General features: G+C 41.1%; 1 protein-coding gene across 1 annotated transcript in view; it reads left to right on the top strand.

Moving 5' to 3' along the window:
- The window catches only part of PITPNC1 (phosphatidylinositol transfer protein cytoplasmic 1), a 265,101-nt gene that overhangs the window by 176,422 nt on the left and 69,749 nt on the right, over positions 1-18,930 (top strand). The window contains exon 5 of the mRNA XM_060081471.1: positions 71-142. Coding sequence (XP_059937454.1) covers positions 71-142 — 72 coding nt within the window. The remainder of the gene's footprint in view (positions 1-70; positions 143-18,930) is intronic.

Here is an 18,930-nt window from a genome sequence, read left to right as displayed (position 1 = left end):
CAGAGGCTAAACTGAAGATGTGAAGAGATTAAAAACGGTATGTTGATGAAACTTTTCTTTTTTTCCATAGTGTTCCTTTCTGCCAAAATTCTCCATTCATATAGAAACCAAGTATGAGGACAACAAAGGAAGCAACAACAGCGTGAGTAGCCCCCTTGCCACCCCACCCCATGCCCCGCCCCAATCCATACCGTGCTGTCCCCTCACGGACTCTGAGAGCCCCTCACAGCTCCTGTGTGGCCAGGGCCAGCAGCACGATCTGTGCCTGGGACCTCAGAGAAGCTCTGGCTTTTCTTCTCATCATTCTGTACTTTCCATGGCCTCTGTGCAGAAATCTCTGTCATCCGGAGTGATTGTCACTGGGGATCAAGAAGGTTGATGGGGACCTTGGAACTCTAGATCATTGGATTGAACACAAATCTTCTCAGTGACATTTGCTTAGAAGAATGAATGCAATCAGGTGTATGTGTGTACACATACACGTATACACATATTTTCTGGGCTGTGCGTATGTTCACACACACATGCACACAAATCCCACCTTAAAAATCAGCGTAACCCTCTAGCAGATATTTACCTCGTGAGGCATTCTGACTCTCGCTAAATTTTAGCCAAGAACTTTGTTTATTAGTATTGCTTAAAATTCACTTCTGACCTGGCTTTTGCCCCACCTCTTTCTGTCGGGGCGATATATTTCTAAATCCCCATCCCCTTGGGAGTGGATGGTTTGACCTACAAGAACCTCACCCTGACATTGGGTTGTGGGTTCCATCAGGACACATTGAGGGAAGAACCTGTATCTAGAAGCTGCAGGGCTTCACTTATTAATTTCTACTTCATTTTCATATTTTGCATTTGTGGAGAAAGATGAAAATTGAGGCTGTGTCAAAATGAGTAAGAGAGTTCTGACAAGGTGACCCCTTTGGTGCCGTCATTGAGTCAAGGAGATGCAAAACAAGATGCAGGGGGCTTCCCTGGTGGCGCAGTGGTTGAGAGTCCGCCTGCCAATGCGGGGGACGCGGGTTTGTGCCCCGGTCCGGGAGGATCCCACATGCCACAGAGCGGCTGGGCCCGTGGGCCACGGTCGCTGGGCCTGTGCGTCTGGAGCCTGTGCTCTGCAACGGGAGAGACCACAACGGTGAGAGGCCCGCGTATCACACACACAAAAAAAATGCAGGAGGTCATGGAGATACCTAAGTGCCCGGAAGAACCATCTAAGGTCATAAACGTTGTCAATTTGAAAACCTTTTTATGTGAAAACAGTCACTGAGATAAACTAAGAAACTCTCTAGAAGGGACAGCTTTGGCCAGGCTGACTCTGTTTCTTCATGTTGACATCTTCTAGAAACATCCCCTAGAAATTTCCTGCCCTTGACAAGAACAAATTCTTCTGGAAGGTATGGGTGTGTTTGTGCAGAACTCAGGGTGTCCCATTCAAGGTGGAGTCTGCCTGGACAGAGCTTGAGTGGTTCCCAAGAGGAGTCACCCAAGAACTACATTTCACACCAGCATGGTGAGGGAGAACACTGGTTCATTCACTCAGTATTCAACAAGAGCACATCCAGCACTTTCTATTTAGATGTCACTGTGTGAGCTGCATGGATGGTGTTAAAAATTCAGACCTGTTTCTCAAACTCCAGGGACTCGCGGTTTAGTTTGGAGGGGAACCAACATATTAAATGACTAAAAATATAAGCGCGTTAGTGAGCGTCCCTTCCTTCAGTGTGAAGAGTCACCACTAGTCAACCCTTGGAATGGAAAGCGCTTGAGGAGTTGACATTCCATAATGACCCATCTATCTACAGGGACTGCCGTGGCTTGTGCCCGGTCACTTCAGCTTCTTGAACTAAGTTAGGAAACCTGAAGATTATCAGGGCTCGACAAACTATTTGTAAATAAAGTTATTTTGGAACACAGCTACATTCATTCATCTGTGGATATCTAAGCTGCTTCCATGCTACACCAGCAGAATGAGTACTTACAACAGAGCTCATGTTGTCTGCAAAGCCTAGAATATTTACTACATGGCCCTTTACAGAAAAAAAGTTTGCTAACCCCTGGTCAGAGAGACTCAGATCAGAACGGCATGCACCACGTCTCCAAATTTGACCCCTTGATAGATCCATCCCAGCTGAATGCCTTCTCCAGAGTTCCTGAAACTTTTCAGAGGAGAGAAAAATGCAACCTGCAAGGGTACTCTTCCCCAAGTAAGTTCAGGATCCTCAATGGTTAGCGTCCCCTGGTGGTGGGTGACCTAATGGAGGTGTTTAGTCCCGTGTCCTTGTCAGCAGCCTGAAATCAGAGGTACTTTGCTGGCCAACTGCGTCAAAGCCTCATTGTCTAAAATAGTGTTGCACGGTGTACCTTGAACCCTTTTTTTCTGCTTGGAAAATTAACATGGTTCTTAAAACTTAGAAAACACACACAAAAAAAGCAAAACCAGTAGTAATCCCATACTTCAGAGATAACTGCTGTTAGCATTTTGGTTCATCCTGCAAAGTACTAATGAATTTACTTTTCAACCAATTTCCCTAAAATTGACTCATACAACATCCTGTTTTTACCATGTCATGAAGTATCCTTCCCAGTAATTTTTAATGGCTGCGCTGCATTCCCTACTTAAATGTACTTCTTTGAACAGTTGACAGTCATTGGATCTTGAAGTGAGCTTGACCATTTTGATGTAGCTGTAGACCATCAGGAAAAGGGTGATAGAGATCAGTCGTGCCTGAATTGCTTTTCCTGGCACAATCTAAAAAATATGGGGTGTGGGGGAGGCAAAGGGGGTTAAAACATCTTCTAATCTTTCTAGACAAATTGCCTTGCTTTCTCTTTTTCTCTCTCGCTCTGTCCTGTCTTCATGAATAGTTAAAACCCGCTCCATTTGTAAAGGTATGGAATGGATGTGCGGCCTCACCTTGATCCTTATAGGTTGATAGGACCAGTGTAATCTTCTGGTTTATCCTCAGCTCAGGTCTAATCTAAAAAAAAAAAATCACATGGTTATCATTTACTGTCTTGTATCCCTTTTTTTGGCAAGTGCTAAGGTCTTTTCACTACTCTCCTAGGAATTTAGCTTTGTCACTACTCTCTTAGGAATTTAAAATACCAGGTTAGTCACCCTAAAGTCAGGATCCATGCTTAGAGTCAGCACCCTCTACGCACGCCAAAGGCCAGTTCTCTCTGAGACTTAGGCTGGCCTGCAAGAGAAGCACTGAACCCCAGGGCACTTGTGGGCAGTCCATGTCAACACAATTTGCTTCCTCTGGGAGAAATGCCAGCTATTGTACCCTGTGTTGTCTCCTCCTCCACAACTTGCTGGCTCTGAGACTGCCCGGGGGGCCAGCTCCTTATCTCTCTGTCATGGCACCCAACTTGCCCAAGTCCGAGTTCACTGAAGAGGCCCTAAATGTTTTTGCCCAGCCTCTCTGCCTGGCTCTGATCCATAAATCCCCAGGTCTTGCTTCTGAGCTATTGGACCAGACAGGCCAGCCCCAGCTTGATTAGACTTCTTCTTTGCCAATTCCTCTTCCTCTAATTTCCATATTCAGCAGCAGCTGTTGGTTACCCAGCTGGTTCAAGCTTGGTCCCTGGAGGCAGAAAAGGAAGACTCCATTGGTTTTCATTCACACTTGTTAATGTTTCCAAATCAGAACTTGAGAAATATATATTTATGTAATAATACTTCATTAAAAGATAGCTTTGTCCAGGGGTTCAAAACTGGAACCTTAAGCAGATGGTGTGTGCTGGCATGTTCTTTTTCTGTCCAGGGATGAGTATGGGGTTTCTGATGGGAGGCAGAATTGCTAAAGAAAGCAGTGCAGTGGTGGATGTTTCTCTTGTCTCACTGCTTTGCCAAATTATTTAATAAACTCAGTCCATTTCTTTGCATTTTCTGGGTATATAGTCTTATCATTCAGCTACCATCCTTCATACTGCTATCTGCACCCTGTTTCCTTCCCTACCTGCCAAAACTTTAATGAAATGGGTGACGATAAGAAGCAGTAATTAAATTGAAAGACGCTAGTGATAATCATATTGATTACTGATTGAATAGAGTACATGCTGTTATCCTATTATCAATTACCACCTAAGTCATCTTTTTACATGACCCAATATCGAGTGTAAAAATATAAAAATTGGGATATCTAGATTTAAATATCTTCTCCTCCTCGTTAAAATAAAACTAGTATATTTATGATTGAGAAAACCTGTAAACTGTGATTACCTTAACCAGGACACAGTGGGGAAGTTGTCTCAAATTGAGGTCCATTTGTTTTATGCACATACTGATGAGAATTATTTAGGCCTTAATTAGTGCTGAGGAGGATGGCACCATGCCAAAGTAAGGCTCTGTTGTTTGTCCAAGGCCATAAATCTAGATCTGGGAGAGTCAGTGCTTATCATTCGAGTGTCGGCTGCTGCCAGGTTACTGTCGTTCTTTGTGGTTAATGGGGGGCAGCCTTGCGTCCACTTCCTCTTCCAAACAAAGCAGGTACCACTTAAAAGCAGTGCTTCTCAGCCTTGGCTGCACGTTGGACTCATCTGAGAAGCTTTAACAATGGCTCCTGCTTGGGTTCCACCCACCCTGGGATTCTGATTTAATTGGTCCAGGGTGCAGACTGGTCTAGGGCAGTGCTTCTGACACTATCCCTCTAGGAACACAGAATTCTCCAATTGGAAGTGTGTGGACTTTTTTTTTTTTTTTTTTGGTAAAAACGTATGCATTTAGTTACAACATTTGAAATTAAATTGCAGGTATCATGCCACTTTGCACCTAAATACTTCAGCATGTATCTCCTATGAGCAAAAGCGTTCTCTCGTTCTCTTGCATAATAATAATACCATATCACATCCAAGAAATGTAATATTGATGGAATAATATTATTCAATATGAGACCATATCAAAATTTCTCAAATTATCTCCAAAACATCCTAGCTATTTGTGTTGATACAGGATTCAATCAAGAATCATGGATTTCATTTGATTATCTCTTCTTTTTAGTCTCTTTTAATCTAGATTCTAGAATAGTACCTTTGGCTTTTTTTTCTTAATGACAATGATATTTTTGAAGAGTCCAGGTCAGTTGTCTTGTTTACAATCTGGATTTGTCTGATTGTTTCCTCGCGATTAGATTCATAATAAACATCTTTGGCAAGAATACTACAGAAGTAATGTTGTTTACTTCCCATCGCGTCACATCAGGAGATTCATATGCCATTGCCCTGTTATTGGTGATGCTAAATTTGATCACTTATTTAAGGTGGTGTCTTCTAGAACTCTTCATTGCAAAGGTACATTGTTCCTTTGAAATTAATAAGTAATCTGCAGAGTAATCGGGAGTGAACATATTTAACAAGCTCTTATGGTTATTCTTTTTTTTAATTTTTATTGGAGTATAGTTGCTTTACAATGTTGTATTCGTTTCTTGCTGTACAGCAAAGTGATTCAGTTATACGTATACACATATCTGCTCTTTTTTGGATTTCCTTCCCATTTAGGTCACCACAGATCATTGAGTAGGGTTCCCTGTGCTAAACAGTAGGTTCTCATTAGTTATCTGTCTTATACTTAGTAGTGTATATATGTCAATCCCAATCTCCCAATTTGTCCCACCTCCTCCTTCCCCCCTTGGTAACCGTAAGTTTGTTCTCTACATCTGTGACTCTATTTCTGCTTTGTCAATAAGTTCATCTGTACCATTTTTCTAGATTCCACATAGAAGTGTGTGGACTTTCAGAGTCTACCCTCCAGTCAAACGTGATATGTTCTTTTTGGAGGGCATAGGATATGCCATCCCCACCCCATCTGAGGATCTAGACCAATGATTCTCAATCATGGCTGCATATTAAAGTGACGTGGGAAGCTTTAGACTCGCTGATGCCACCGTCCCACTCCCCAGGATTCTGATTTCATTTGTCTAGGATTGGGGTCCAGTCACTGGGATTTGTAGAGCTCCCCCAGGGGAACCTAAGAGCCATCAAGGCTGAGAACTACAGATTTAAAGGAAATATTAAGTGCTATTTAAAACCAACAGTGAATACTTACGAAATCAGGTTCTCCAGATTTCTTCACTTCTTCATACCCTTGGAAACAGAACAGTTTACAAAAAGCATATTTATAACCACCACCACCCCACACACACAATAAAGGGGCCGGAGGGCACTGTAGTTCTTCTCATTAGCCATTATTCCTCAGCAGTGAAACTTCTCTGATCAGATGGAAAGAATGTCCAGTTTAGTTCCTGGAAGCATGAGGCTCTGTCCTTCACAGAGCTGTCCTTGGAAATTGCCTAGAAGAAGTTTTTGGATTTTTTTTATATAAATGTATTTATTTTATTTATTTATTTTTGGCTGCGTTGGGTCTTTGTTGCTGCGCGCAGGCTTTCTCTAGTTGCGGCGAGTGGGGGCTCCTCTTCGTTGCAGTGCGCAGGCTTCTCATTGCGGTGGCCTCTCTCGTTGCGGAGCACGGGCTCTAGGTGCACGGGCTTCAGTAGTTGTGGCGCACGGGCTTAGTTGCTCCGCGGCATGTGGGATCCTCCCGGACCAGGGCTCGAACCCGTGTCCCCTGCCTTGGCAGGCGGATTCTTAACCACTGCGTTACCAGGGAAGTCCCCAAGTTTGGGGAATTTATTTAGTTTCTAGTTCAGCTATGTCATAATGAAAAAGCACAGAGTTGTTCTTTGTGAAACAAAAAGATATGTATTGAAGCCCCAGCTCTATGACTTAAGCAATGGAGTCTTGGCTTCTTTATCAAGAAAATAGAATAAATAATGCTTGCATCACAGTGTGGAGGATTCGTCCAGGTTAATTTACCTGGAAGCACTTCATAAACTGTAAAGTGCTATACAAATATGAGGTATTGCTTCAGTTATGGTCCTACCTTGGGATTAACTACGTTACAGGTGATTTTCTAATGAGACTCTGCTTTTGTCTGAATTGTCATTTAACTATTTCTTGTCAACAAATTCTGAGTACCTGCTACGTGCCAGGCATTGTAAGAGGCAGTGAGGATACAGCAAGAAGACAGACAAGGTCTCCACTACTCATGGAATGGGGGGAAGCGCAAGCAAACAAAGGATTCCAGTTGTAGGAAGTGCTAAGAAGGCAATAAATAGGATGGAGGGGAGCTCAGCTGAAGCCATGTGGTCAGGAAATGCCTCTCAGAAGAGGTGACAAATCCATGTGAGACCTGAGGCTGGGAAGGAGCCGACCCTCTGAAGGGTTGTCCAGGCAAGGGGACTGTTGTCAGCTGAGTTTGTGTCCCCCCAGAATTCATGTTGGAGTACCTGAGACTATAACTGTGTTTGAAGATAAGGCTTTTAAAGAGGTGATTAAGTTAAAAGGAGGACGTTATGGTGGGCCCTAATCCCATCTGACTGTTATCCTTCAAAGAAGAGGAAACTTGGATACACAAAACAAGGGACGTGCAAGCACAGAGGAAAGACCACATGAGGATGACCATGTGAGGACACAGCAGAAAGCTGGCCATACTAGACCGAGGAGAGAGGTCTCAGAAGAAACCAAACCTGCCAACACCTTGATCTTGGACTTCCAGCCTCCAGAACTCTGAGAAAATAGAATTGCGTTGTTTAAGCCACTCCATCTGTGGTATTTTGTTATAGCAACCCTAGCACACTAATACAGGGACAAGAAGGGCAAAGGCCCGAGCCCCTGATGCAGCCTGGCATAATCCAGGAACTGTCAGAAAACCAGCAGCCAGAGCGATAGGAATGAGAGCAGACTGGTAGGAAATGAGATGGAGAAAGTAACAGAAGCCAGATCATGTAAAACCTATGAGGCCGTAGCTAGAGGTTGGATTTTAGCGCAGTGGGAAATTATGCAAGGATTTTAAACAAAGGAGAGATGTGATATTCAGGGTGTTTTTTTTTAAATAAATTTTTTAGTTTGGAATTGTCTTAAATTTACATTAATGTTGCAAAGATGGTGCAGAGAGTTCTCATATACCCTTTACCCAGCTTCCCCTAAATGTTAACATCTTATATAACCATGAATCATTTTTCAAAACTACAGACTCGATTCAGGTTTCACCAGTTTTCCCACTAATGTCCTTTTTCTGTTCCAGCATCCAGTTTAGGATGCCATATTACAGTGTGTGATTTATGTTTTTCAATGTTTGCTCTGGCCATTCTGTGGAGGGTGGTGGGAGGACGGCAGGAATAGAAGCAGGGATTCCAGGGCTTCCCTGGTGGCGCAGTGGTTGAGAGTCCGCTTGCAGATGCAGGGGAAACGGGTTCATGCCCCGGTCTGGGAAGATCCCACATGCCGCGGAGCGGCTGGGCCCGTGAGCCATGGCCGCTGGGCCTGTGCGTCCGGAGCCTGTGCTCCGCAACGGGAGAGGCCACAACAGTGAGAGGCCCACATACCGCAAAAAATAAATAAATAAATAAATAAAAAAGAAGCAGGGATTCCAGTTGGCAGCAAGTGCAAGAATCCAGACCAAAGATGATGGTGGCTTGGGCTGGAGAGACGGCAGTGGATAAAGATAGGTATATTTTGGAAACAGACTGACTTTCTTTGGGGGTTGATGCATCAGATGGGGGCAAAATAAGGATGACCTCAGGATTTCTAGCTTTGTCTTTGGACCCTGAGTGGGTGGTAGGGAACAGTGCAGGAGAAGCAGGAAGTCAAGTGCCCCAGCAGGGACACAATCAGTTTGAGATACCAATGAGACTTCCAAGTGGAAATGGTAGGTAAGGAGTTGGATATATGAATCTGGAGTTCAGAGAGAGGTGTAAGGTCATGATTCAGAGGTAGAAATAAGTGAGGTTATTTAGGAAGAGGAGTGACAGAAAAAGGAAAGTTCTGGTTGCTCCCGGATGGAGAGCACCCTGGCCCTGAGAAGGACTTTCCCATGGCTTTCAATCCAGCTTCTGACTATTTCCTTTTCTCCTTGGTTAAGACCAAGTCATTTTCAGTCACTGAGTTGTGCTTGATTTTAGGGAATTAGATTATCTCGTTTAGTCAACTACATAGGTCCACCTGAGAAATCTAGTTTCTTTCCCTGGATGGGTGTCTTCTTTGGATGATTTGAGGAAACATTTCGATATTTTGACTTGGCTCAATTTGCATTACCTTGGAGGCATGGCCAAAAGAGTTCTCCTCCTGACCACAAATAGTTCCCACTGGAAGTTACCAACCGACAAAGAGGGAATTTCACCATCTAAGGAGAACTCTATTTATTGAGGATTTGTTATTGCAATAGTCATCATGAAGTTCATTTCATTAGTATTAGTATTTGTATTGATGTTAAAATCAAGAGGGCAGTATGGATGGATGTAGGGTAAAATAATTTATTTACACTTTTCAAAATGTACTAAAATTAATTTGTAAAGCAGGGGAGCCCATGAGAACTGTAGAATCCATATTTACAAGCCTCTCAAGCTGATTATCCTTTCCTTAAATGGCTTCTAATTGAGGATTATAGAAAGGAAAAAACATTTGCTTTATTTTTAGACATGATGTCTGATGTCTTCAACTTAACCTTAGATTATTATAACCAGCCACCTACAAAATCTGCAATTTTCTCTAATAAGTCATCAGTACATGCTGAAAAGAAGTTTGCACAAAACACCCCCATTTGCAGTTTTGAAGGATTATTATCCATTTTGGTACATGAAGTGGAAAGTCAGTGTCCTTAGTCAGTCTGTGTCTAATAGTATCATTTTGAGGACAATGGAAAACAGATTATATTTCATTCCTTAAGATGTTGCCTTTGCTCTTTGTGGTACAGTTTGCCATCTGAGAGCTAGATGTAAAAAAACCAAACAAACATGTGGGCAAAAAGTGCATCTATCCAGCATGAGGACTAGCTCTCTAATTGAGGAGAATCACGATGCAGGTTATCTCTGCCTTCAGGGAAGCTAGAGCTTATTGGTAGTAATCATTATTATTAATAGATATAGCTCAAAGTAGTATTCGCTTTCTGTGTAGGCCTGGCTCACTGATGCTCTGGTAAATCTAAAAAAGACCTGACTGTGCTGACCAGTTAGTACTAAGAGTTAAGAAGACAGTTAACCAAACTGGTCAAAAGCAGCAACATCAAAGGGACGAGCCTGAATCCATGGTTAGGAAACCAGTGGGCAGAGCCAGAAAAGCAATACCAAGTGTCAAGGTCTAGGTGACTCTTTTACAGCTACCATAGTAATAATTGATTCAAGCACGAGTCACCAATGGATGCTAAAACCGTTGAGTGAAACAGTATTTGGGAACAGGAATTCACACTGCCTCAAAGTATCACCCCAGAGATTATTTATTAATTACGAACAGTGGAGAAATCTGGTGGATGCCATCAAGTAAGCAAATTTTTTACATTGCCAATAATAGGACAGAATGACATAATGTACCTCCCATTGTGATACACTGAGGACACAACGTCACAAATCATAATATGGATTATCCTCGCCAAAAATTTTTAACCTGAATCCAATCAGGAGGAGGAAGCAATCAGACAAATCCAAACTGAGGGACACTCCACAAAGCAACTAGCCAAAAATCCTCAAAAAAGAATGTGTCATCAAAGACCAAAAACCAAAACAAAACAAAAACCTGGGGGACTGCCCTAGATTAAAGAAGTCTAAAGTAATTTGACAAGTGAATTTAACACCTAATCCTTGATTAGATTCTGGATTAACAAAAGGGGTGGACTTGTGCAGGACACAGAAAGATATTATAAGACAGTTGGGAAATGAATCTGGACCATATAGTACAAAATAGTGTGGTATAGTTTGAGTCAATATTAAATTTCTTGCCTGTGATTATTATATTGTAGATATATAGGAGAATGTCCTTGTTCTTAGAAATACATGCTGACGTATTTAGGAAGGAAGTACCATGCAACACACTCTTACTCTCATATAGTTCAGCCAAAAAAAGTTATTTATATGTGTATGTTTTTCCTTCTTTAAAAAAGTCTTGGGCTTCCCTGGTGGCGCAGTGGTTGAGAGTCCGCCTGCCAATGCAGGGGACACGGGTTCGTGCTCTGGTCTGGGAGGATCCCACATGCCGCGGAGCGGCTGGGCCCGTGAGCCATGGCCGCTGAGCCTGTGCGTCCGGAGCCTGTGCTCCGCAACGGGAGAGGCCACAACAGTGAGAGGCCCGCGTACCGCAAAGAAAAAAAAAAGTCTTATAAAAATACAGGAACTATTCACATGTTGCAATGAGATGTCAAATAACTTAAAGTTACACAGTGAGTTTTTCTTCTTTTGTAGTCACGAAGCAGAAGCTTTCAGTCTTCTCTCTCTTTTTGGTGATATCCTGATTTCATTAATGAAACAGCAAAATAATTAGCCTAATCATAAATATTATCAGCATCAACACTGATTCTGTTCACGCCAAAGATGTTTACGAAGAGGAGATTTTTTGAATTGCAGAAACCCTAGGTTCTCTCTTGTAATTTCACACTCTGGGCTGTGTCTTGAAGTTTTGAAAAGGCAGGTGGAGATGATTCACACTAGGCTTCTAAGTGTACAACCCTCCTAAGGGTTAGAGCCCAGTATATGTACCACCATAGATATTTGTATACTACCCTATTTGCATCCCTCCAAGTACAGCCCTTATCAACCTATATAGTAATTGCTCATTTAACTGTCTCTCTAACCCATTCAAAGCTCTCTGAAGGCAGACACCATCATTAATACCAACACAGCCTTAAAGCACCTAGGAGCAATCTAATTTTTATAGACAAAATTTTGTTGAAGGGCATAACAGAGACCTGAATACGTGATAAATACTCCATGTTCATGGATGGAAAGACTAAATACAATAAAGAAGTAAATTATTTCCTAAATTCATCTCCAAATTAAATGTAATTCCAATCAAAACCCCCAACAGGATTGTCATAAAATTGATTGTAAAATTCATATGGAGGAATAAAAGTCCAAAAACAGCCAGTATAATTTTTGAATAAAGAACAAGGAGGGAGATTCATCATACCAGATAGCATAACCATAGTTAAGTGAGGTATTGGCACAAAGATAGAAATAGACCCAAGCTGATAATGAGAGTTTGATACATAGGAGTTAAGGCAGCTTGGAAAGATAAATTTCTCAGGAAATGACATTGGGTCAATTGACATTTCATATGGAAAAAGTAAAATATTAGATCCCTACCTCTCTTCATGTTAAAAAAAAAAAAAACTCCTAAAGGAATTTATAAACTTGGGTGTGGGAAGTCATTTAAGAATATATTGTTGGGGGCTTCCCTGGTGGCGCAGTGGTTGAGAGTCCGCCTGCCGATGCAGGGGACACAGGTTCGTGCCCTGGTCCGGGAAGATCCCACATGCCGCGGAGCGGCTGGGCCTGTGAGCCATGGCCGCTGAGCCTGCGCGTCCAGAGCCTGTGCTCCACAACGGGAGAGGCCACAACAGTGAGAGGCCTACGTACCGCAAAAAAAAAAAAAGAATATATTGTTGGGACATAGAGAATGGACTTGAGGACACGGGGAGGGGGAAGGGTAAGCTGGGACGAAGTGAGAGAGTGGCATGGACATATATACACTACCAAATGTAAAATAGATAGCTAGTGGGAAGCAGCCACATAGCACAGGGAGATCAGCTCGGTGCTTTGTGACCACCTAGAGGGGTGAGATAGAGAGGGTGGGAGGGAAACGTAAGAGGGAAGAGATATGGGGATATATGTATATGTATAGCTGATTCACTTTGTTATAAAGCAGAAACTAACACACCATTGTAAAGCAATTATACTTCAATAAAGATGTTAATAAACAAACAAACAAATAAATAAATAAAGCGATTAAAAAAAAATACAATATATTGTTTGGACTTCCCTGGTGGCGCAGTGGTTAAGAATCCACCTGCCAATGCAGGGGACATGGGTTCAAGCCCTGGTCTGGGACGATCCCACATGCCGTGGTGCAGCTAAGCCCGTGTGCCACAACTGCTGAGCCTGTGCTCTAGAGCCCGTGAGCCACAACTACTGAAGCCCACCCACCTAGGGCCTGTGGTCCGCAACAACAGAAACCACCGCAGTGAGAAGCCAGCGCGCTGCAATGAAGAATAGTCCTCGCTTGTCACAACTAGAGAAAGCCCACGTGCAGCAACAAAGACCCAACACAGCCGAATGTAAATTAATTAATTAATTAATTTAAAAAAATATATTGTTTATGGATACATTTACATATTGTACAAAATATAAAGTTTATGAAAATATGGACCAGATTCACAACAAATTTATGATAGCTGTCAGCCTGGAATAGAAAGGAAAAGGATTTTAACTTCAAATATGAAACTTTCTTTGAATAAAGAAAGAAAGAAAAGGAGGGGCAGAATCAGAATCAAATATGGCAAACCATTTACATGGTTTCATTTTGAGCGGTGAGTAGTGACTCTTTATTATATGATCCTTGGTATTCTTCTGGCTATTGCTCTTTTTTTAAAAAAATTTTATTGAAGTATAGTTGATTTACAATGTTGTGTTAATTTCTGCCGTAGAGCAAAGTGATTCAGTTATACACATATATATTCTTTCTCATATTCTTTTCCATTATGGTTTATCAGAGCATTTTTTTAAATTTTTTGAATTTTATTTTATTTATTTTTTTATACAACAGGTTCTTATTAAATAGTTATCTATTTTATACATATTAGTGTATATATGTCAATCCCAATCTCCCAATTCATCACACCACCACCCCCCACCCGCTGCTTTCCCCCTTTGGTGTCCATATGTTTGTTCTCTACATCTATGTCTCTATTTCTGCCTTGCAAACCGGTTCATCTGTGTCATTTTTCTAGGTTCCACATGTATGCGTTAATATACGATATTTGTTTTTCTTTTTCTGATTTACCTCACTCTGTATGACAGTCTAGATCCATCCACGTCTCTACAAGTGACCCAATTTTATTCCTTCTTATGGCTGAGTAATATTCCAGTGTATATATATACCACATCTTTATCCATTCGTCTGTTGATGGGCATTTAGGTTGCTTCCATGACCTGGCTATTGTAAATAGTGCTGCAATGAACATTGGGGTGCATGTGTCTTTTTGAGTTATGGTTTTCTCTGCGTATATGCCCAGTAGTGGGATTTCTGGGTTGTATGGTAATTCTATTTTTAGTTTTTTAAGGAACCTCCATACTGTTATCCATAGTGGCTATATCAATTTATATTCCCACCAACAGTGCAAGAGGGCTCCCTTTTCTCCACACCCTCTCCAGCATTTATTGTTTCTAGATTTTCTGATGATGCCCATCCTAACTGGTGCAAGGTGATACCTCATTGTAGTTTTTTTTTTTTTTTTTTTTGCAGTACGCGGGCCTCTCACTGTTGTGGCCTTTCGCATTGCAGAGCACAGGCTCCGGACGTGCAGGCTCAGCGGCCATGGCTCACGGGCCTAGCCGCTCCGCGGCATGTGGGATTTTCCCGGACCGGGGCATGAACCCATGTCCCCTGCATTGGCAGGCGGACTCTCAACCACTGCGCCACCAGGGAAGCCCCTCACTGTAGTTTTGATTTGCATTTCTCTAATAATGAGTGATGTTGAGCAGCTTTTCATGTGCTTCTTGGCCATCTGTATGTCTTCTTTGGAGAAATGTCTATTTAAGTCTTCTGCCCATTTTTGGATTCGGTTGTTTGTTTTTTTAATATTGAGCTGCATGAACTGTTTATATATTTTGGAGATTAATCCTTTGTCCGTTGATTCGTTTGCAGATATTTTCTCCCATTCTGAGGGTTGTCTTTTCGTCGTCTTTGTAGTTTCCTTTGCTTTGCAAAAGCTTTCAAGTTTCATCAGGTCCCAGTTTATTTTTGTTTTTATTTCCATTACTCTAGGAGGTGGATCAAAAAAGATCTTACTGTGATTTATGTCAAAGAGTGTTCTTCCTATGTTTTCCTCTAAGAGTTTGATAGTGTCCGGTCTTATATTTAGGTTTTGAATCCATTTTGAGTTTATTTTTGTGTATGGTGTTAGGGAGTGTTCTGATTTCATTCTTTTACACGTAGCTGTCCAGTTTTCCCAGCACCACTTATTGAAGGGGCTGTCTTGTCTCCATTGAGCATCCTTGCCTCCTTTGTCATAGATTAGTTGACCATAGGTGCATGGGTTTATCCCTAGGCTTTCTATCCTGTTCCATTGATCTATATTCCTGTTTTTGCGCCACTACCATATTGCCTTGATTACTGTAGCTTTGTAGTATAGTCTGAAGTCAGGGAGTCTGATTCCTCCAGCTCCGTTTTTGTCCCTCAGTCTTTTTCTTCCCAAAGACTGCTTTGGTGGGACTTCCCTGGTGGTGCAATGGTTAAGAATCCGCCTGCCAATGCAGGGGACATGGGTTTGAGCCCTTGTCCGGGAAGATCTGACATGCCACAGAGCAGCTAAGCCTGTACGCCACAACTATGGAGCCTGCGCTCTAGAGCCTGCGAGCCACAACTACTGAGCCCGTGCGCCACACCTAGTGAAGCCCGCGCACCTAGAGCCTGTGCTCCGCAACAAGAGAAGGCAGTGCAATGAGAAGCCCGCGCACCGCAATGAAGAGTAGCCCCCACTCACCGCAACTAGAGAAAGCCCACGCACAGCAACGAAGACCTAATGCAGACAAAAATAAATAAATTAAATAAATTAAAAATTAAAAAAAAAAAAAAGACTGCTTTGGCTATTCGGGGTTTTTTGTGTCTCCATACAAATTTTAAGATTTTTTGTTCTAGTTCTGTAAAAAATGCCACTGGTAATTTGATAGGGATTGCATTGAATCTGTAGATTGCTTTGATTAGTATAGTCGTTTCCACAATAGTGATTCTTTCAATCCAAGAACATGGTATATCTCTCCATCTGTTTATGTCACCTTTTATTTCTTTCATGTGTCTTATAGTTTTTGGAGTACAGGTCTTTTACCTCCTTAGGTAGGTTTATTCCTAGGTATTTTATTCTTTTTGTTGCAATGGTGAATGGGATTGTTTCCTTAATTTCTCTTTCTGATCTTTTGTTGTTAGTGTGTAGGAATGCAAGAGATTTCTGTGCATTAATTTTGTATCCTGCAACCTTACCAAATTCATTGATTTGCTCTAGTGGTGGCATCTTTAGGATTCTCTATGTATAGTATCATGTCGTCTGCAAACAGTGACAGTTTTCCTTCTTTTTTTCCAGTTTGTATTCCTTTTATTTCTTTTTCTTCTCTGATTGCCATGGCTAGGACTTCCAAAACTTGTGTTGAATAATAGTGGCAAGAGTGGACATCCTTGTCTTGTTCCTGATCTTAGAGGAAATGCTTTCAGTTTTTCACCATTGAGAATGATGTTGGCTGTGAGTTTGTTGTGTATGACCTTTATTATGTTGAGGTAGGTTCCCTCTATGCCCACTTTCTGGAGAGTTTTTATCATAAATGGGTGTTGAATTTTGTCAAAAGCTTTTTCTGCATCTATTGAGATGATCGCATGGTTTTTATTCTTCAATTTGTTAATATGGTGTATCACATTGATTGATTTGCACATATTGAAGAATCCTTGCATTCCTGCGATAAATCCCACTTGATCATGGTGTATGATCCTTTTAATGTGTTGTTAGATGCTGTTTGCTAGTATTTTGTTGAGGATTTTTGCATCTATATTTATCAGTGATATTGGTCTATAATTTTCTTTTTTTGTAATACCTTTGGTTTTGGTACCAGTGTGATGGTGGCCTCATAGAATGAGTTTGGGAGTGTTCCTTCCTCTGCAATTTTTTGGAAGAGTTTGAGAAGGATGGGTGTTAGCTCTTCTCTAAGTGTTTGATAGAATTCACCTGTGAAGCCATCTGGTCCTGGACTTTTGTTTGTTGGAAGATTTTTAATCACAGTTTCAATTTCCTTACTTGTGATTGGTCTGTTCATATTTTCTATTTCTTCCTGGTTCAGTCTTGGAAGTTTATACCTTTCTAAGAATTTGTCCATTTCTTCCAGGTTGTCCTTTTTTTTGGCATAGAGTTGCTTGTGGTAGTCTCTTAGGATGCTTTGTATTTCTGTGGGGTCTGTTGTAACTTCTTCTTTTTCATTTCTAATTTTATTGATTTGAGTCCTCTCCCTCTTTTTCTTGCTGAGACTGACTAAAGGTTTTATCAATTTTGTTTATCTTCTCAAAGAACCAGCTTTTAGTTTTATTGATCTTTGCTTTTGTTTTCTTTGTTTCTATTTCATTTATTTCTGCTCTTGACCTTTATGGTTTCTTTCCTTCTACTAACTTTGGGTTTTGTTCTTCTTTCTCTAGTTCCTTTAGGTGTAAGGTTAGATTGTTTATTTGAGATTTTTCTTGTTTCTTGAGGTAGGCTTGTAGTGCTATAAACTTCCCTCTTAGAAGTGCTTTTCTGCATCCCATAGGTTTTGGATCATCATGTTTTTGTAGTAATTTGTCTCTAGGTATTTTTTGATTTCCTCTTTGATTTCTTCAGTGATCTCTTGGTTATTTAGTAACGTATTGTTTAGCCTCCATGTGTTTGTGTTTTTTACGTTTCTTTTTCCCTGTAATCGATTTCTAATCTCATAAGGTTGTGGTCGGAAAAGATGCTTGATATGATTTCAATTTTCTTAAATTTACCGAGGCTTGATTTGTGACCCAAGATGTGATCTATCCTGGAGAACGTTCCGTGTGCACTTGAGAAGAAAGTGTAATCTGCTGTTTTTGGATGGAATGTCCTATATATATCAATTAAATCTCTCTGGTCTACTGTGTCATTTAAAGCTTGTGTTTCCCTATTAATTTTGTTTGGATGATCTGTCCATTGGTGTAAGTGAGGTGTTAAAAATCCCCCACTATTATTGTGTTACTGTCGATTTCCTCTTTTATAGCTGTTAGCAGTCGCCTTGTGTATTGAGGTGCTCCTATGTTGGGTGCATATATATTTATAATTGTTATATCTTCTTCTTGGATTGATCCCTTGATCATTATGTAGTGTCCTTCCTTGTCTCTTGTAACATTCTTTATTTTAAAGTCTATTTTATCTGATATGAGTATTGCTATCCAGCTTTCTTTTGATTTCCATTTTCATGGAATATCTTTTTCCATCCCCTCACTTTAAGTCTGTATGTGTCCCTAGGTCTGAAGTGGGTCTCTTGTAGACAGCATATATATGGGTCTTGTTTTCGTATCCATTCAGCAAGCCTGTGTCTTTTGGTTGGGGCATTTAATCCATTCACATTTAAGGTAATATCGATACGTATGTTCCTATTACCATTTTCTTAATTGTTATGGGTTTGTTTTTGTAGGTCCTTTTCTTCTCTTGTGTTTCCCACTTAGAGAAGTTCCTTTAACATTTGTTGTAGAGCTGGTTTGGTGGTGCTGACTTCTCTTAGCTTTTGCTTGTCTGTAAAGCTTTTGGTTTCTCCGTCGAATTTGAATGAGAGCCTTGCCAGGTAGAGTAATCTTGGTTATAGTTTATTCCCTTTCATCACTTTAAAAATATCTTGCCACTCCCTTCTGGCTTACACAGTTTCTGCCAAGAAATCAGCTGTTAACCTTATGGGAGTTCCCTTGTGTGTTATTTGTTGTTTTTCCCTTGTTGCTTTCACTAATTTTTCTTTGTGTTTAATTTTTGTCAGTTTGATTACTATGTGTCTTGGCGTGTTTCTCCTTGGTTTTATCCTACCTGGAACTCTGTGCTTCCTGGACTTGGGTGGCTATTTCCTTTCCCACATTAGGGAAGTTTTCGACTATAATCTCTTCAAATATTTTCTCTGGTCCTTTCTCTCTCACTTCTCCTTCTGGGACCCCTGTAATGCGAATGTTGTTGCGTTTAATGTTGTCCCAGAAGTCTCTTAGGCTGTCTTCATTTCTTTTCCTTTTTTTCTCTTTATTCTGTTCCACAGCAGTGAATTCCACCATTCTGTCTTCCAGGTCACTTATCCGTTCTTCTGCCTCAGTTATTCCGCTATTGATTCCTTCTAGTGTAGTTTTCATTTCAGTTATTGTATTGTCCATCTCTGT

This window comes from Mesoplodon densirostris, chromosome 18 (genome assembly GCF_025265405.1).
Source record: "Mesoplodon densirostris isolate mMesDen1 chromosome 18, mMesDen1 primary haplotype, whole genome shotgun sequence".
Taxonomy (NCBI): Eukaryota; Metazoa; Chordata; class Mammalia; order Artiodactyla; family Ziphiidae; genus Mesoplodon; species Mesoplodon densirostris.
Note: the sequence above shows the minus strand (reverse complement) of the source record. Positions and strands in the feature narration are given on the sequence as shown.